Here is a 19,596-nt window from a genome sequence, read left to right on the forward strand (position 1 = left end):
GGCTTGGCGGGTAGAAACAGCCAGCTAACGTTCCTGGAGGGAGACTTGTCAGGTACTGTACCAATCTATCTATACTGTAATCAATACTATTGTAACCAGAGACTAACTATCAATACTGGAGATTAGTTAGCTAGCTAGGTAGCATAGCTACCCTAAAATGAACGCTTCTGTTTCTATACCCCGCCCTAGCTAGGTAGCCTAGCTAGCTATATGCTAACGTTAGCACATACTGTATGTTGACTGTAGCGTTAAAACGTTAGGTTACAGTACAGTAACGTTACTTAGTTGGTCAGAACAACCAACTAAATAGGTCAATGAAGCAGTAGCTTCCTAAGTACTAGCTTCCTAAGCACTAGCTTCCTAAGTAGCTTCCTAAGTAGTAAGCACTAGCTTCCTAAGTAGCTTCCTAAGCACCAGCTTCCTAAGCACTAGCTTCCTAAGTAGCTTCCTAAGTAGTAAGCACTAGCTTCCTAAGTAGCTTCCTAAGCACCAGCTTCCTAAGCACTAGCTTCCTAAGTAGCTTCCTAAGTAGTAAGCACTAGCTTCCTAAGTAGCTTCCTAAGCACCAGCTTCCTAAGCACTAGCTTCCTAAGTAGCTTCCTAAGCACCAGCTTCCTAAGCACTAGCTTCCTAAGTAGCTTCCTAAGTAGTAAGCACTAGCTTCCTAAGTAGCTTCCTAAGTAGTAAGCACTAGCTTCCTAAGTAGCTTCCTAAGCACCAGCTTCCTAAGCACTAGCTTCCTAAGTAGCTTCCTAAGTAGTAAGCACTAGCTTCCTAAGTAGCTTCCTAAGTAGTAAGCACTAGCTTCCTAAGTAGCTTCTGCAAAACCATTGGCCTACATCTAATGTAACTTTGCAACCTGCCCATTCATGCACATGCTTCACTGTTGATGTTACAATGTCTGTCTCAGTCATGTTAGCCACAATCCCAATGCAAGCTATCTGAGTCTTACATGATGAACTCAACCTTTCTCATTTTTTAGTTTAATAAACCATGAGTGAGTTTCGGATCCATCATGATGTCAACGAGCTGCTCAGTCTTCTTCATGTGAGAGGAAGCGATGGAGCAGAGGGGTACATCGACCTGCTGCAGAAGCACAGGACCCCCTACGTGACCACGACAGTATCTGCACACACTGCGAAGGTATGGGGATGGGATATGTATGTTATACATTACTGTGTATTTTGGATGCTGTTTTTTCCTGTGCACTCTTTCACTTTTAACTGTGGTATGTAGGTCAAAATAGCAGAGTATTCCAAAACACCAGAGGACTTCCTAAGGAAGTACGATGAGCTCAAGTCAAAAAATGTGCGCAACCTGGACCCTCTGGTCTACCTGCTATCAAAGCTTAGTGAAGACAAAGAGGTATGTTCCTTTTTTTGTCCAATACCCACCATTTCATTGTTTAGGATTCTTGTTTTAGAACAATTTAACCACCCACCCCCACATTTCTCTCTGCAAAGCGCATTGAGTCGCCTCTGTGTACGAAATGCGCTATACAAATAAAGTTTGATTTGATTTGCTGAAACAAATGTGTTTCTGTTCCCACAGATGCTCCAATGCCTGCAGCAGAATGCAAAAGAGAGGTCTGAGGCGTCGGCTAACACGACATCGAGCACGACCACCACCTTTGCTCTCCCTGCAACCAGCACCAAGATGTCGATGCAGGAACTGGAGGATCTGCGTAAGAAGCTTGGGAACGTCACGGCCAGCTCCAACGTGCCTCAGGTGTCTAATTACACCACAGCAGCGTCCGGCTATAATTAGGCTGAATCAATGGCCGCTTTTCTTTTGAAAAACCTAATGCTCTATAACTTTGTTTCTTATTTGCAGTCTGCTGAAGTCACACGGAAGAATCTAAGGGACCGACACAACAAGAAGAACCCCACCCAACCCAACCCCGTGTTTCCTAGCTGGGTGTACGATCGCCCTGCTCTCATTGGAGACTTCATCACCAGCTCGCCACCAGTGGGAGAACCGGCTGTTCCCATCGGTACAGCGATGTTGGTTTGCTCTCTGTGACCTTTGGATAGGATCTATATACAGTATTATATGTCAGAATAGCTGAGGGAATTGTATCAGTGGCTCCAAGCACCTCCTGAATATGACTAGTGTTTTTAATGGGTGTGCTATGAATTGAATTGAATTGAATTGAAACCTTTATTGCCCCAGAGGGGAATTTGTTTAGCACACATCAAGCATACAGAAAACATTAAAATGTACGCTCATCACCAACACCACAATGTCACCAACCACCATCATCGTCATCACCATCCTCACCAACATCATCGCATCAACATCATCATCACTGTCCCAATGTCCCCAAATGTGTCCCCAGGCACCTTGCCATTGGCTGCTCAGGAACAGGCGCTGGTGGAGGATCTGCTCTTCGTCCTGACCGGTGTGGACGGACGGGACGTCACAGCCCAGCCTGTCCTGGGGAGACAGAATCGCTCCTTCATCGTCGACCCCACCCTGGACATATCCATCAAAGAGCTGGTCAACAGGATATTACCAGTCGCCTCATACTACTCCACCATAACACGGTGAGTGACCTTGAAGAAAGCGAGAGGAAACGACCTAATTCTTCACTCGTCACCTTTTTGTTCGTACTGCGATGGAGTTAGTATCACATGTCAATGTGCGTCTTTTTTTTTTCTCTGTCAGTTTCACGGAGGAGAAGTCGTCGTTCGAGTACGGCCAGGTGAACCACGCCCTGACGGCGGCCATGCGGACCCTGATGAAGGAGTACCTGATCCTGGTCACCCAGCTGGAGCACCTGCACCGGCAGGGAACGCTCTCCCTGCAGAAGCTCTGGTTCTACATCCAACCCACCATGAGAACCATGGAGATCCTCGCCTCCATCGGTGAGACTGGAAAGCTCGCTCACATGATGGCGTGATTGCAAGAGATACAGTCAGTTCATGGGAGTGATGGCATATAGGTCAGAATTGTACACGTATTTTAGATTGTCACAACTCAATTGTTCTCATGTGTCGCGGATAATCATGTACCCAAGAGTGAGATTAATCAAGAAAGTTTGAATATACAACAAAAAATACTTTATTAAGACTTTAATAAGATATTTGTAAACACCGACGACCCTCGGTGCACTCAGGCAGTGATGCAACAACAAGCAGATAAAGAATTTTTATTCATATCTACAGTAAGCAGCTGGCGCCTACCGTATCTAAGCTCATAGCAGGATGATTGTGAACTATATGCGCAGACATTCCAGCAAAATAGCACACACACTATTCACCTTCGGCCATCTATAACGCCTTGCTGCTCGCAATGTTGTTCTTTTCTGTTCTGTCGTTTTAATCTTGTCTCGTGTTGTATTGCCATTTTAATCTATTACTGTAAAGCACTCTGCATCCGTGCTGGGAAGAGCGCTATATAAATAAAGCTAACTTACTTACTTACTTACACAACATCAGTTTCAGAATGTATGCATCATGATCATGAAGTCTTTGTCATTCATTGACATTGTCGTCAAATCAAATGGTTGACCCAAAACAATCATCGTCTACACAGTAAATGTCGGAGATGACACAGACAGTTTTTTCTTGATCAACTATGACACGGAGGAGAGTCTTATTGGTGATTGGTGGATTTGAGGCCTATATTTTTCACCACACATGTCTGTGTCTTTGTTTCTTCAAGCCTCCTCAGTGGACAAAGGGGACTGCATGGGCGGCGCCACGCTGAGCCTCCTTCACGACCGCACCTTCAACTACACCGGAGACAGCCAGGCCCAGGAGCTGTGCCTCTACCTCACCAAGGCAGCCAGCGTCCCTTACTTTGAAATACTGGAGAAGTGGGTCTACAGGGGGATCATTAAGGACCCGTACAGGTGCAGAATTTTAAGGAATCAGGCTTATTATTATTTATTATTATTATTATTATTATTGCCATTATCTCTCTTATCGGGGATCTTGAGCTAAGTTGAGCTAACTAAGATTGATGATAACTTTTTGTTTTCATGATAGTGAATTCATGGTAGAGGAGCACGAGTTGCAGAAAGAGAAGATTCAGAAGGACTACAACGACAAGTACTGGGATCAACGATACACAATCGTGCAGCACAGAATTCCGTCCTTCCTTCAGAAAAGGGCCGACAAAATATTAAGCACAGGTGATAAAGATATATATTATTATTAGGATTAGGTTGCGTGTTCAATTTGCCTGGCCAGTTGGATTTCCTTGTGTGAAAATAACCAGGTATTAAAGATTTAGCTTCCTGCTCTGTTGCTCTATAGGTAAATACCTCAATGTTGTGAGGGAGTGTGGTCGTGACGTGACCGTCCCGGACGCCAAGGAGGTCCTGTACACTCTGAAGGAGAGAGCGTACGTGGAGCAGATAGAGAAGGCCTACAACTACGCCAGCAAAGTCCTCCTAGACTTCCTGATGGAGGAGAAGGAGCTGGTCTTACGACTCAGGTAAACATAGAATGAAGGAAAGTGAAGACACTATTTCAGATATGTTATCTGTAGGGATGGGGGGGACCTTGTAATGCTCATGCTTCTTCCTGATTGTGTCGGGAAAAAGCCGGTGCTCCGGGCCGTGATAACGAAGAGAACAGTGACATCTGGTGGTTCGTAGAAATCATAGCAGCCATCGCATTGTATCTGGAGTGGAGATAGGTTCTTTGCACAAGCTCCACTACTTCCTGAAATTCTACAGGCGTATTTATTTCCTGTCCTATACCATTGGATGGAAGTGATTAATCAGGTGGGCCACTTTTTTTTCTTTCTTTTTTTTGTTACTTAATACATTTTCCTTCCTTCTCTAGATCAATCAAGCACTACTTCTTGATGGACAAGGGAGATTTCTTTGTCCACTTCATGGATCTGACAGAGGAAGAGCTGAAGAAGCCGGTGGATGACATCGTTCCTCCGCGACTGGAGGCTTTGCTGGAGCTGGCTCTGAGGATGAGCACGGCGAACACGGACCCGTTTAAAGACGACCTGAAGGTTAGCGGAGATTGTCTCGGCTTCTCCTCCCGCAGTACCATCTGTTGGTTACCAAGTGGAGGTGACCGTCCTTGTTTGTTTATAAATTCAGGGCTAGAGGTTTGAGGATTACCAAACAGCATGACAAAGCTGTACTCAAGCATAGTTATAAAACCTTCTGGGGCTAGAAAGGTAATCAGCCATTGGTAATCATTGTCCTTCAAACATTCTAAATAAAGTATCTATCTATCTATCTATCTATTGTTCGTGAGCTGAGTGTCTATCGTGAGTTCAACTCAGCTCTGTGATAGTAGGATGGCGTTCAATCACTGCTGAACTCATCCTGCCCTCTCTCTCTCTCTCTCTTTCTCTCTCTCTTCCCGTTCCCCCAGATTGACCTGATGCCTCATGATGTCATCACCCAGCTGCTGCGTGTGCTGGCCATCGAGACCAAGCAGGAGAAGGCCCTCATCAACGCCGACCCCACCGAGGTGGCGCTCAGCGGCCTGGAGGCCTTCTCCTTCGACTACATTGTCAAGTGGCCACTGTCGCTCATCATCAACAGGTGGGTGGACATTTCGCAGTGATGATGTCATAGCAGAGCTACGTAAAGAGGCGCAGTGTGTGTAGCTGTTTGTGAAATTAGTACAAAACAGTGTTTATTTGCCATTTCCTTAAGTGTCGTATTTGATAGTTATTGCATTTAAAATGAGGACGAGGAATATTTACACTAAATTAAGTTAAGCCTTTGAAGTGTGTACTAAAAATAGTGTGTGGTTTTTTTTTGATATTTTTTTTAAAGTGTGTACTAAATTATTCTTTTAAATCTTCATTTATTGAACAGGAAAGCGCTGACCAGATACCAGATGCTGTTCAGACACATGTTCTACTGCAAGCATGTCGAGAGGCTTCTGTGCAACGTTTGGATCAGTAATAAAGATGCCAAGCAGTATTCCCTCCACTCAGCTAAGTGGTGAGTCTGTGAAAACCCCAGAGTGAGCTACTCCGGACGGTTTATCTAACGAGATAAATCCGCTGACATTCCCAGCGCCCCCGCGTCTCTCCCCTCTCCTCCAGGTTCTCCGCCGCGTTCGCCCTCCGACAGCGCATGCTGAACTTCGTCCAGAACATTCAGTACTACATGATGTTCGAGGTCATGGAGCCAACGTGGCACATCATGGAGAACAACCTGAAGTCTGTGAGTGATATGGAGCGTGACGTCATTCATCATCACCATCGGCCTCATCAGTCACTGTGACATCACTGTGACATCACAACTAGGGATGTTAACAGTGAAGCCCCAGACGCACTGGGAGAGTCTGACGCTAGCGTTTTGAAGTACACCAATTGTTTTAAATGGCCGATCACGCACCGAAAGCGCTTTGAGGCGAGTCAAACTGCCTCGACGCTTCTACTCTGAACTTGTTTACATTTTGGGGACAAATCAATCTAAATTAAATCAGCTCCCTATCAAAGCTGACGCCTGCAGTGCGCCATAGGAGCGTCAAATGAGGCGAGTCAAATGAAGCGCGTCAATTGACTCTTCCAGTGCGTTTGGGGCATTAATCGACTATCGATTAATTGCCGATAAGAATTTACTCGAGTAAGATTTGGTTACTCGATTAACTGCTTGTTAATGGAACATAACTTTTTATTTTTTGAACGAACATTATCAACGGGAGATGCGTGAAATGTAATCATGATTTAGTGTCTGACTGCACATGAGGGCGCCACGCCACGTAGTGAAGGCTAATTGGGATGCCGGGAAATTTCAACGACACAGCGGAAGAAGACACAAAAATATATCGAGCAAAGTGCAGTCCAGCGTGGGACGTTCTTATCAATGAATCGACTGTTGTTTGTCAAGGTTAACAGTTATCCATTAATGAAATTGCTTGAAATTTGCAAGCCTAATCACAACATCATCTGACCATCAACGACCCTATTGTCCTGTAGAAGACCGGCTCATTACAATACCAGCCACAGATACTGTATGTACTGTACTGTCCTTTGACCAAGCTGCTGCGCTCGCTAATGAATGTTTCCTGTCCTCCCTCAGGCCTCTAACATCGACGACGTGCTGTGTCACCACACCAGCTTCCTGGACAACTGTCTGAAGGACTGCATGCTGACCAACCCCGAGCTGCTCAAGATCTTCTCCAAACTCATGTCCGTGTGCGTGATGTACACCAACTGCATGCAGGTCAGCGGAGGAGAGATTAAAACCATCAAAAAACAGAATCATCTAGGCAGCTGATTGGCACTAAAAACAGTAGTTGTTTGTGTGTATGAAGAAGGGGGAAGTAGCCGTGAGAACCAATGATTCTGGAGCCTAGTGGCCCATAGGGAAGGAGCCTATCTCCTGATTCCTTAGCGTGAGGCAGATTGATGTACAAGGGCGGACTCTCTAACCACACAGGCAGGTGCATGTTTTTGTGTGTACCAATACAAATGTTAGGTTGGTTACATCAGGCTTTTCCTCCACAGTGGTGCTTGCTCTATGTTATTGACCTGACTATTGATGAATCCTGTTGACACGTTTTGTTTTGTCGTGTGTGTTTGTCTCCGTTTGTTTGTTTGTTTGTTTGTTTGTTAGCGCTTCACCCACAGCATGCGTCTGGAGCGTCTGTCTCTGGAGCACGGCACCATGCGGGGGCCGCCCACGCAGAGCGAGCGCACCGAGGAGGCGGAGAAGAAGAAGCTCACCTCTAAGGTGCCTCGCTCACACACCGACTGGTGGTCATCATACATACTGCCTAACGTCGCAAAGACAAACAATAACGATTGAGCTCGTCTTAGCTTGTGCGCCGACATCAATAAAACTGTCCCAAAAGAGCATACGTTGTTTGGTGCTCAAGGCAAACGTACACAGACCTCAGATGTCCTATGTTGGGGCGGCTGTAGCTCAGTTGGTAGAGCGGGTCGTTCAATGATCGAAGGGTCAGCGGTTCGAATCCCGGCTCCGACTGTCCACATGTCGAAGTGTCCTTGAGCAAGACACCTCACCCCAAATTGCTCCCAATGAGCAGGTTAGCACTTTGCATGGCAGCTGCCGCCATTGGTGTGTGAATGTGTGTGTGAATGGGTGAATGAGAGGCCATTGTAAAGCGCTTTGAGTGCCGCTAAGGTGGAAAAGCGCTATATAAGTGCAGTCCATTTACCATTTACCATATGTTGGCCATGTCTTCCTCAGTTCCTAGCGGAGCATGTGGACGCCCTGCAGTCCGATGCTGGTTTTGAGGGAACCATCAGCAAGTTTGACAGCAACTTCAGCACTCTGCTCCTGGACCTCCTGGACAAGCTGAGCATCTACAGCACCAACGACTGTGAGCACAGCATGATCAACATCATCTACAGGTGGGTCCAGCATGATCAACATCATCTACAGGTGGGGCCACGGCGGTCGCGTATACATGTTTTTTTGGGGGGGGTTTTCTCAATTTTATTTGGAAGGGACCATGTGCAATTAAAACATAAATGTAAACACATTTGATGCATCGCACCAGAGTTAGCCTTAGGCTAATTTGCATCTGCAGTCCCTGTAAACAGGTAACAGATAAAAACAACAAACATAATATGTGACGCTCTCGACTTGGAAGTTCTGAAGACCTTCGGGTCACAATATTTCCCTTTATAAAACGCAAGAGCTCTCAGCAGTGCGTGCTATCTGTTTTTTTGTTACCTGACTAACTTCTTGTAATGTGCTGACTTTTAATTCCACAGGTTGGATTTCAATGGATTCTACACAGAGCGCCTTGAGAGGATGGCCATAGAGAGAAGTCAAAAGGCAGCTGCTTAGCCCAGATTAATGTAAAAAGTGTGTAATTGTCACCAAGCAAAAATATGTATTTCCCACACTCATTATTTCTTACCAGATAACAAAGGATCACATACTGCTTTGTATCAAAATTGTTTTTACGTTGACTCAAACTGTTCTTCACACTGATGTTTTGTGAGGGACATACTGTTTTCCCATTGGCAGGTATACTGTATATATGTAGACTGTCCCTAGCTTTAACCATGATGTTATGTCATTGATTGTCCAATAAAAAACTAAATGTATGCAGGCATTTCTTCTTCTTCTTCTCCTTCTAATAATAATAATAATAATAATAACTATTATTAGTAGTAGTAGTAGTAGTAGTATTGTTAGCATTATTATATATATATTATTCTAATAACAATAATTGTTATTATTATTATTATTGGTAGTAGTAGTAGTATTTTTTAATCTTTGAACGAATTCCATTATCTCAATGTCTGACCACTCCTATCTGGGCTGGCTTTCCTGTAATATGAAGTCATGATTAGAAGCCAGCGTCTTACTGGACCTAGAGGATGACGGAGGCGGGACTTGTTCTGTAGAAGTTCCACAGAACCAGCGACCCTCTTGGAATCAGCCGCTGGGTTCACAGAACCAAGAGCTTCTCAAGGAACCTGCGCCTCGTCGCCATGGGATTCACTTCTATCTTTTTATTATGCCTTTCATTCGGTGAGTTGACACATAATTGGGTTCATTAAATGCTTGAAGATGTTAATGGAACGGTAAACAACTTTATAAAGCGGGGATATTAGTGTAAAACGCCCAGGAATGACCTGAAACGCATTTAGGAATTTGGTCTAACTCAATCGCTAAATCAGATATTGATGATAAGTGTTTGGTTTTTGGCTATTTGGAATACTAACTTTGTGTCTTATATTTCAGTTGGACCAGTGAGGAGCGCCCGGACCCTGCCTCACATAGAGACCTATGATGTAGTGAGACCACATGTACTGAACCTGCGAATTAGAAGAAGCCTTTTCTCAACTCAGGTTAATATCATCCCTACTATATTATCAAATTGCTTTAATTCGTATACAATACATTTTTGTGTGAATATTAAACACATATTTTCTTAGGTTTATCCTGATGAAATACAATATGCGTTAACCATTGATGGAGGGAACCACACAATTCATCTGGAAAGAAATAGGTACAGTAACATGTTTTACCACCCAGACCGTTCATAGCAGGTGACGTTTGAGGGATGTAATCAAATTACGTTTTGAAATTGTTCTCATTAAAGGAATCTTATTGCGAAGGATTACACTGAAACACATTATTTGGAAGATGGAAGTAGGGTGACACGCTCACCAAATTATGAGGTGAGAATATTGTTCCAAGTAAAATTGCCTTTTCACTGTCAATGGAGTTAATATGTTTCTAAGACCAGCACTGTTGCCCCCTCCCTTCCTCCCCCAACTCACACACATTCTTTTAGGACCACTGCTATTATCATGGTCACATCCAAGGCGTTGAGGATTCATCTGTTAGTGTTGGAATCTGTTCAGGCATTAGGTATGTACACAAAGGGCTTTTCTTACTTTTCAACTTCCTCTATCTTAGAGCTAATCCTCTATTGCAACACTTCTACAGTACATTGTAGTATAAAAAAATTCTGCCATCAGTGCTTTTTAGAAAGAAAAAACTCTGTATAAGATGATTCAATTTCCAATAAATCTGCAGCGATTTCCTTAGAGGGACAGTGATGCATGCCTCTGAAAGAAGATAATGAGATGTTAGCCTTGTGTCTTTCCGTCTTGCCCCAGTGGCTTTGTGAGAGCAAGGCAGCAGGTCTACCTGATCGAGCCGCTGGGAGACGGCGTCGATGGCGACCATGCCCTTTATAAACAGGAGCACCTCAGAACCAACAGCAGCAGATGTGGCCTATCCAACAGCACCTTGTTCAACGACCACGAACACGGCTACGACCACTATGACCACGACCAGGCACCCAAAGCCTCTGGCCTTTTCAAGACCAGAGAATGGGTATGCACAGTGCATGTATCGAACAGAACGAACACATTTGATAATATTGTTGTCTTATAGTTTGCTTCACTTAATTCTTTTATTTTTATTTTTAGAAAAGTCAAAGCAATACTGGTCCTCAGAAATACGTGGAGATGTATTTAGTGGTTGACAATGCAGAGGTAAGTACTGTAGTCTAAATGGCACAATCTCATCTTTCTGTTTTGTTGAGGCTTCATTTGGGTTAATAATCGTGTTGTTGTTATTGTGGTTGTTGCTGTTGTTTTTCAGTATAAACGATATCGAGACCAAACCAAAGCTCGGATGTTAGAAATTGCCAACCACGTCGACAAGGTACCCTTTCAATCCAGGTTTCTGTTGGTGTCTGAATGCTTCTGGCTTCCTGCCAGCAGTGCTTTTAGCTAATAGAGGATATTCATCAAGCCGTCATTCTCTGTCTGGGATTCCAGCTGTATCGGCCACTGAACATCAGGGTTATGCTGGTGGGACTGGAGATTTGGACAAACGGGGACCACATAGATGTCAGCGGAGACTCTGAGAAGACCTTGGACAGATTCCTGTTGTGGCGACAGAACGATCTTCTAAAGAGGAAGAAGCATGATAACGCGCAGTTTGTTACGTGAGTTCTGGGAATCTGTTTTATGTGTGGAGAGATTGCATGAAATCATTCACCATTGCTAATGTTAGTTACTGTAGCAAAATTACACTGTTTTCTCAATGTCTTGATTGTTGTTTACAACAGTGGCATAGATTTTGATGGTGATACCGTTGGGTTAGCAAACAAGTTTGCTATGTGCACTGGGAATTCAGGTGCCGTCAATCAGGTAACAAAATTACAATTACATTGTAAAAGGTCCATTGTGAAAGGTAACATTTTGTGGTAGTTGAACATTGAGATATGAAAGACTTTATTATCCCCAGGACCACAACATCAATCACATTGCCCTGGCCTCAACCATTGCCCATGAGATGGGACACAATTTGGGTATGTCCCATGATTCCCTGAGTTGTACTTGTGTTACATCCTTGAAAGGTAACAACTGCATCATGGGAGAAAAGATTAGGTAAGATTCTCAAAACTGGAATAGATGTTAATAAACACAAAACAAGTTGACATTCCTTCAAAGTCAATGTTTAATCTATCCTTCAACTCTTCCCCTTCAGATCCATCTACCCAGAGTCCTTCAGTAGCTGCAGTCAGGAGCAGTTCCAGGTCTTCCTGGAGAGAGCCCAGCCCAGCTGTCTGCTGGACAGACCCAGCTCTGACCAGCTCTATGTGGGAGCTTCCTGTGGCAACGCCTTCCTGGACCCTGGAGAGGAGTGTGACTGTGGGACTGTGGCGGTGAGGTTGACTGACCACTGTTGGCGTTGACCGAGTGTTAATATCTTACTTAATATCACACCTGAACAGTCATGCCTTTCTCTGTCTGAGAAAAGTGTTTTTCGTGTGCCCTAGGAATGTAACAACCTTTGCTGCGACGCCACAACCTGTCGCCTCACACCAGGAAGCCGCTGTGCCCATGGAGAGTGCTGTGAGAGCTGCCAGGTACTACAACTCCCATCGACCCCTGCTTCCCATCATTGAGACACACCCAGCCGGTTATTAACATAGAAATAGCAGCAGGAGAGTGGACAGGGTGCAGGTCTCGAAGAGGTATAGGTGGATGGTGCAACCACAGTTGCATGGCAGAACCGCAATAAGAACAAGAAACGGGAAATAAGAGTGTGATATCCACGCTCCATCCATTCTTGCTACATTGTTTCTCAATATGACAGTACAGAGACTCAGGGTTGGTACCAGCCCACTGTACTGTATGCTACTGTATACTAAACCACTTGTTCTCCCACAGTTAAAGCAGGGAGGTGTTAAGTGCAGGGCGTCTGCCAGCGACTGTGACCTCCCAGAGGCCTGTACAGGAATATCAGAGTATTGCCCTGAAGATGCCTTTGAGATGAATGGGACACCGTGTGGCTATGATCAAGGCTACTGCTACAACGGCCAATGCCCAACGCATCTGAGGCACTGTAGGAGACTGTTTGGACCAGGTACCTTTCTACTCTTCTGGTTTGAGCAGCCAATGCTTGTTACTAGATACAATCGCCTGTTGGAGGAATGTCCTGTAAATTGCCATAACTCAAATTCTTGTCTTATGTCTAGCGGCTAAAGTTGCAGCGGACTACTGCTTCGACCTCAACAATAGTGGCAAGGAAGGAGCCAACTGTGGGCAGACCAGAGATGGTGGCTATGCCAGCTGCTCTAGAACGTATGCATCGCCACCTCTGTCACTGCGCTTCCTGTTCTCAACTTCCTGTATCCTGTTCCTCCTCACAGTTTCACCACAGAATGTCCTTAAATGACACAGCAGAATATATATATATATATATATATATAGGGAATATATATAAATATTTATTTATAATAATAATAATAACTTTCATTTATATAGCGCCTTTCATAAAACCCAAGGTCGCTTTACATAGGGGCAATAACACAAGAGACAAACATGGTAGACAGAGACACACAACATTAAGAAACGGAAGCTAGAGGTCAAAGGCCATGTTAAAGAGGTGAGTTTTCAGGAGTTTCTTGAAGCAGTCCAGAGTTGGGGCGTTGCAGGGAGGGAGTCCCAGAGGGTGGGAGCTGCCACGCTGAAAACTGTCCCCAAAGGTCTGCAGTCTATATGATTTTTTTTTTTTTTAAATCAAATTTCTTTCCCTAGGAATGTGAAATGTGGATCTATATTTTGTGCCTCGAATGACGACTCCATCACGGGGCGGAAAGCAGTCTTTTCAATGTCAAGGGGAGAGTGCTTGGTAGCAGTGGATGACGACAAAACCAGAAACCTTGATATGGTCCCAACAGGAACCAAATGCGGCCCCAGTAAGGTAGGACTGTAAAAAGAGCGCATGAGCATTTTCAATGTGTGCTGACTCTGAAGCCTGAATTCAAATTTGAAATATTTAACTAAAAATGAACCTATTGTGTCCCAGGTCTGCTATGACAACAAATGTCTGGATGTCTCGGTGTTTGGATTAAAGGAGCAATGCTCAAAGAAGTGCAACAATAAGGGGGTAGGTACTGTAGATGGATAGTCAGTGGGGCTTCAAGCTCATTTACATTTTCACTCCCGACTCAGCTTCCCTGCACACCCCTTGCCTTAGCTTGCACATAAAACATTTTTTATCGCTGTAACCTTCGTATTAACACTGTGCCGAACCAGTTTTGACTCAGTGCTGTCTTCTCTACCAGGTGTGTGACCATAAGAAAGAATGCCACTGTAACCCAGGCTGGGCTCCCCCCTACTGTGAAGTCAAATACTCCGACTTGCCTCACGGTAAGCCTTGTTGATTCTGTAGTGATGTGCAATGCTGTAAACAAGCCCGATTTAATGCCAAGCCCGCTGCGAGCCCTTTACGCTGCACAGCCCGCGTCCTGCGTTCCTCAGGTGGCTCAAGTTCAAAGCTCCGCTAAGCGCAATTTGATTGGTGATTTGATTGGCTCTGTGACTGGAGTATTTACATACTGTGATTTGATTAGCTGGTGATTTGACTGGCTGCTTGAGTGAACTTTTGTGAGCGACTTCGACTTATAGCCAGGGGCGGGGATCCTGGAGGGGTCAGGGGGGACTTGTCCCCCCCCAATATTTTAAATCATTAAAATTGTCCCCCCCCAGCTATTAATTACACCGATGTCTGCAGGGGCGTAGGTACGTAGACTAAGTAGGAGCGGGTGTGGCAGTAGGGGCGGGTGTGGCAGTAGGGGCACCTGTGGCTCAGTGGTAGAGCGTCCAACGATTGTAGGGTCTGCCCTTCGAATCCCACTTCCTCCTGTCAATCAATCAATCAATCAAAGCTTTATTTGTATAGCGCATTTCATACCCAGAGGCAACACAATGCGCTTTACAGAGAACAAGGGAGGTGGGCATACGACCCACTCTCTACATATTCCAGAGGGAAGCAAAAAAACAGTAATCACCCAGGGGCCAGATAAGTGAGCTGTAAAAATTCTTCCCTGACCCCACATGTCAAAGTGTCCTTGGGCAAGACACTGAACCCCAAATTGCTCCCAATGAGCAGGCTAGCACCTTGCATAGCAGCTGCTGCCATTGGTGTGTGAACGTGTGTGTGAATGGGTGAATTGGGTCATTGTAAAGCGCTTTGGATTTGGCTGCAGCCCATTTACCATTTATGCTTACGATGGATGCCCTGTCAAAGTAGCTAGCTACCTGCCTGGCTGTGCAACATAGCAGCATAGCTAACTTTACTCGTATCTGAAATTGTAGCGATAGCTTCAGCTAAATTAGCATGTCTAATTTAAATGTGGTGCTTTTATCAAATGCTGCACTAGAAGATGCTACTACCAGAGCACCAGAGGAACCCAGCACAGCCCCCGAGTTGATGACGACACCATCTGCTGTTGCCACAGGTTAGCTAGCAGGCTAGGTCTTTGGTAGTTAGCGCTAGGTAAGTATCAGCATAGCACAGCTACTCACTCTAGTATTAGCATGGCACAGCTACTCACTCTAGTATTAGCATAGCACAGCTATTCTAGCACCATTAGATGTAGTTAATGTGGTGCTTTTATGTTAGAGGAATCCAGCACTGGGACATCATCAACAGTAACGTTAGCCGATACCGAACCCGATACCGAACCCGACGACGGATTTCACTTTTCAGCATCGGAACATCAGTACAAGCATCAGAAGAGAAGCTTTTCAAAAAGCTTCTCGCGAAAATTTGTGATCGGCGAAACTGTGCACCGCGACTGGCTACTCTACTCTCTTGTCTTTGAAATTGAGTGTTTAACATGTTTTTTGAATGATTTTTCACGGTGCCCATCCACATCCATTGTATGACCAAAACGGTGGTAGAGCAATTATCAGACTTTCTCAAAAGTGCTAGTTTTGTCAACGTTTTGATCTGAACCATTGTATTTGATCATAAGTAACCTTAAAACAGGGCTAAACATGCATTTTCCCTTTACTACTCCTTTAATGCGGGCCTGGCTGTAAAACATATTTCTTAAAATGACATTTTTGTCAGGTTCTGTGAAGGTAGTAGGTCTTAGCAGCTTACTAGCCCCTCTCTGATTGGTTTTCCTCTGCAGGTCAGCGGGGGGTGATAGCAGGGGTCTGTGCAGCGATGGCCGTCCTGTTGCTGCTCACTCTGGTGATTGGAGTACTGATGTGTTGCAAAAAGTACAAGAGAGACAACTACGCTTCAAAAAGGTCAAATCCCTTATTGGTTTTTAGTCAAGCAGGGCAGTATATTATTAGTTTGAATCTCCTATTTTGTGCTATGTCAGACTTTCGAGTTTAGAGACTGACTCGTGAGTCTAATTTTGTGCTACAGTGCATATGTCATAGACAGACCTTTGTACTTCCACTTTCCAATTACAGTCCCCAAATTCATATTGACCGTGTCTTTCAGTTGTCTCAGCAAGAAGGTCTACTCAAACCCAGGCCAGCTGAACCCCACGTTCCAGGAGGGGAGTGACAAAGGCAAAACTCTGGATAAAGCACTAATCAGTGTGCCCACCTTTCTGGAGTCGTCAGCCACACAAGCCAGCACACCCCTGTTCGCCAGGGTGTCTCCCACCCGCCCCCCTCCCCAGGTACGTAGCCAGGCTGCCTCACTACATGTCACAGTGCTGCTCAGGTCCAATTGGGCTTAGGGTATTCAGTCTATTAGCAATGGGAACTTCAGTTGGGGAACTTAGCAAATCATTCTGTAGGTTACCTGAGTCGTGTGCAGTGTTTTGGACAAAGTTATTTGAAAAGTCAATACCAAGTTAATAATAGCATAATATTTTACAGCCACCAAACAAAATGCCAGCAGAGCGTTCTTTCACTCCCACTGAGCAGGTAAGCTATTTTCTTAGGTCGCTACTAGAATGAATCTCTGTTAAACTTTATAAAATGTGTAGCGATAGAAAATAACAATAAAAAAAAACATTTTGACTCACAGACTCAACCTCTACCTCCATCTAAACCTTGGCCGCCTGTGAATAACATGCAGGTGAGTCACTACCGCCGTCACAAAGACACTTGTGTTGTGACTTATGACTAGTTTCACCAGCAGTCTCTGAGCCATAGACTTTTATACGTGATTGGAACTCGAACAACCATACAGGTCAGTCATTCAACCTGAATTGCTAACAATTGTTGTTTCTTATACAGTATAGTCCAGTGCCTCCAGGGAAGCCCACTCCTCCGATGCCTCCAGTGAAACCCAGTGCTCCTCCAGTGCCTCCAGTGAAACCCAGTGCTCCTCCAGTGCCTCCAGTGAAACCCAGTGCTCCTCCAGTGAAACCCACTCCTCCAATGCCTCCAGTGAAGCCGAAAGCCTTGAATACACACAGGAAATACCCTGAGGTAAGTGCTCAGCTACCACTTGAATACACTGACGTCTGTTTATCCCCCAAGGAAGTGGCCTCTTTCTCTAAACCATGGATTTACTGCTTAGTGGCACTGCTATCTCATATGTGAGTTTTCTAAGCCCACCTCTGTGTGTCTCTGCAGACTTCAGGAGGAGGAGCGATACGAGGAGCAGAGAGGTGACTCACAGGAACAAAGGATTCGGAGAAGGTGAATCCTGCTTTTAAACTCTGGGAGGTCCTGGACGGCCGGCCTGATGTCAACTCTGGCGAGGGTCCTTGAAGACCGCAGTGTCTGACCATGTCTGTCTCAACCACTGTGGAAATGGGATCGAAAATGCTGGGACATTTCTTATGTGCTACTCTCTCCCTTTGAAAGGAGGCTTAGAGTTTTACTTGTTTTTATTCTGCGTCTGTTTATAGCACTTTTTTATGAAGTTGAGGAAAATTCGATATTTTACGTCTTTCTTGTGCCCAAGGCAGTGTGCCTTATTCATGAGAATATTTAAATCATAAACTAATGTGTCAATATCTGAAATGTATTACAAATGAATGTTACGAACGAGAGGTACTAAACTCAAACTAGATACAGTACACTGTACTGCAAGTTCTCTGTTGCCTATTTTGATACATTATGCAATGACTGAATGCTTCTTTGTTAATGACCCTTAGCATACGTCCGTCGTTGCTTGCAGAGTGTCTGTCTAAGACTGTGGCTGACTTAAACCCAATTTATGCTTCGTCGCTCGACACTTTTAAAACCGTCGCTTGACACATTTGATGTCATGGGCGACACTTTGTGAGGAAAAAAAGAAAAAAGTGTTGCTGAGAATGACAAGTGCGTGGCTGATTGTTTCCATAGAGACGACGCGAAGTGTCGCCCGAAGCATAAATGCTACACGTCGAACGACTTCAGGGGTGCTGAGGCCACACATGAACATACAGTATTTGAGGCCGCTGACTGATCATGGTCAAATTATTTTGCTGTTGACAGCTGGTATTCGTCTGATCTTTTATTCACTGCCTATCTTTTTTGGGTGCTGTGAAATGTAGAATGTGAATGTATGATCCATAACAACTTGAATTTCTTTTTTTCTTTTTTTTTTACACAAAAAAAGGTTTCATGAAATGTCCTGTGGTTAGAGTGTGATGAGATCTACTTGTTGCATGTTAGATTGTGCAACGACTTCTGTATGTGACAACTGAGCAGCATGAATACAATTCTGCAGCACCACCAGAACATCAACAACACTGAACTGAGAACCTTTGTGAAACATTTACACGTGGATTGCTTCATTTATATGTGGATTGCTTCATGGAAACATACCAGTACATTCCTATGCTCACCAGTGCATTTCTATGCAGTTTCAGATTATCTATGCAGTGTGGGCATATCTTGCACATGACCGGTGCTTTTATCCTGTAAGTTAATTGCCTGAAAGTGTTCCCATGATGCTCCCTGGTAGTGAGGCGCATATCCAGAATGCATTGTCAAATAAAGGAACAATCGTCGCATTCATGTCTCTTGCATTTCTAATAGGCCTCTACAGCCGGTGTATAGATGCAGCCTGGTCAGGAGATTGCTCACAGATTCATGGCCCTTCCTGGGCAGCCTCGTGGATGACTATTCGGGAAGGTGGTTAGCAAGTAAACAGTGACTCAGGCCTCTATCGCCTGAGACTCCCAGTCAGCCCTGGTCGGCTCTGGCAGCAGAGCCGGGCTCCCAGGAGTGTGGGCTCAAGTAGGGGGCTGGCCTCCAGCTTTGGGGGGCGCTGTGGTGATACTCTGTGATTCATCAGCAAAAAAGTCTATTAAAACACACACAGATGTTGTTAGTAAGGGTCGTTAAACAGGATCGCTGTGTCTACTTTTTCAAGGCATCACTCACAAAAACAATGGAAGTGCTGGTCAAATGTTTGGTATCTGTAATGGTGCTTTTTTGTTGAGCAGTATTTCATAATGAAATACAGGGTGCTGTTTCACACTGAGGTCAACATTCTAGTGTACTTTCACCATAAAATCAACTACAGACATGGAAAGAATTGTTGGTACCCTTCCGTTAAAGAAAGAAAAACCCACAATGGTCACTGAAATAACTTGAAACTGACAAAAGTAATAATAAATAAATAAAAAATACTGAAAATTAACTAATAAAAATAATTTTATTGCTTTTGAATTATGGTCCAACAGAATAAAAAAAAAAAAACTGAATGAAACTGGCCTGGACAAAAATTATGGTACTCTTAACTTAATATTTTGTTTCTTTCTTTAACAGAAGGGTAGCAACAATTTGTCCACGTCTGTACATATATTCTTTTTTTGTCTAAAACCGACTGTAATTTAATCAATCTAAGCATGTTTATTTTTGAACACTGCTAACAGCAGTTGCTGCTATTCATAGCTTAGCATGCAACAGTCTGAACCAATAGTGCTGATTTTGGTCTTAGAGATGAGG

At 44.4% G+C, this 19,596-nt stretch overlaps 2 protein-coding genes across 2 annotated transcripts; both read left to right on the forward strand.

The window, feature by feature from the left end:
* The first annotated feature begins 17 nt into the window (after positions 1-17).
* Positions 18-8,994, forward strand: tubgcp2 (tubulin gamma complex component 2). The gene is made up of 18 exons (XM_084459729.1): positions 18-52; positions 983-1,143; positions 1,237-1,365; positions 1,552-1,728; positions 1,834-1,993; positions 2,339-2,546; positions 2,668-2,867; positions 3,667-3,856; positions 3,993-4,138; positions 4,263-4,443; positions 4,797-4,977; positions 5,349-5,521; positions 5,801-5,929; positions 6,034-6,154; positions 7,016-7,159; positions 7,553-7,669; positions 8,150-8,313; positions 8,680-8,994. The coding sequence occupies exons 2-18, from the start codon at positions 994-996 to the stop codon at positions 8,753-8,755; spliced, it is 2,646 nt and encodes an 881-aa protein (XP_084315855.1). The 5' UTR covers positions 18-52; positions 983-993; the 3' UTR covers positions 8,756-8,994.
* A 483-nt stretch (positions 8,995-9,477) lies between these two features.
* Positions 9,478-17,325, forward strand: adam8b (ADAM metallopeptidase domain 8b; the record flags this gene model as incomplete). The annotated part of the gene is made up of 22 exons (XM_084459880.1): positions 9,478-9,501; positions 9,856-9,929; positions 10,023-10,101; positions 10,218-10,294; positions 10,546-10,765; positions 10,861-10,926; positions 11,036-11,098; positions 11,215-11,384; positions 11,508-11,589; positions 11,687-11,829; positions 11,930-12,107; positions 12,222-12,311; positions 12,616-12,811; positions 12,924-13,029; positions 13,486-13,651; positions 13,757-13,837; positions 14,016-14,100; positions 15,873-15,993; positions 16,196-16,379; positions 16,733-16,783; positions 16,945-17,139; positions 17,287-17,325. 22 exons carry the CDS (start codon positions 9,478-9,480, stop codon positions 17,323-17,325), a joined length of 2,490 nt encoding a protein of 829 aa, XP_084316006.1.
* Between the last annotated feature and the right edge of the window lie 2,271 nt (positions 17,326-19,596).

The sequence above is a fragment of the Borostomias antarcticus genome, assembly GCF_949987555.1.
Source record: "Borostomias antarcticus genome assembly, chromosome: 29".
Taxonomy (NCBI): domain Eukaryota; kingdom Metazoa; phylum Chordata; class Actinopteri; order Stomiiformes; family Stomiidae; genus Borostomias; species Borostomias antarcticus.

What these genes read in the sequence shown, in the direction of transcription:
- tubgcp2 (XM_084459729.1), top strand. Translation starts at nt 994, where the DNA reads ATGAGTGAGTTTCGGATCCATCATGATGTCAACGAGCTGCTCAGTCTT. An exon ending in GGAGATCCTCGCCTCCATCG is followed by an intron (nt 2,868 to 3,666) that starts GTGAGACTGGAA and finishes TGTTTCTTCAAG; the next exon opens with CCTCCTCAGTGGACAAAGGG. An exon ending in TGGAGAACAACCTGAAGTCT is followed by an intron (nt 6,155 to 7,015) that starts GTGAGTGATATG and finishes GTCCTCCCTCAG; the next exon opens with GCCTCTAACATCGACGACGT.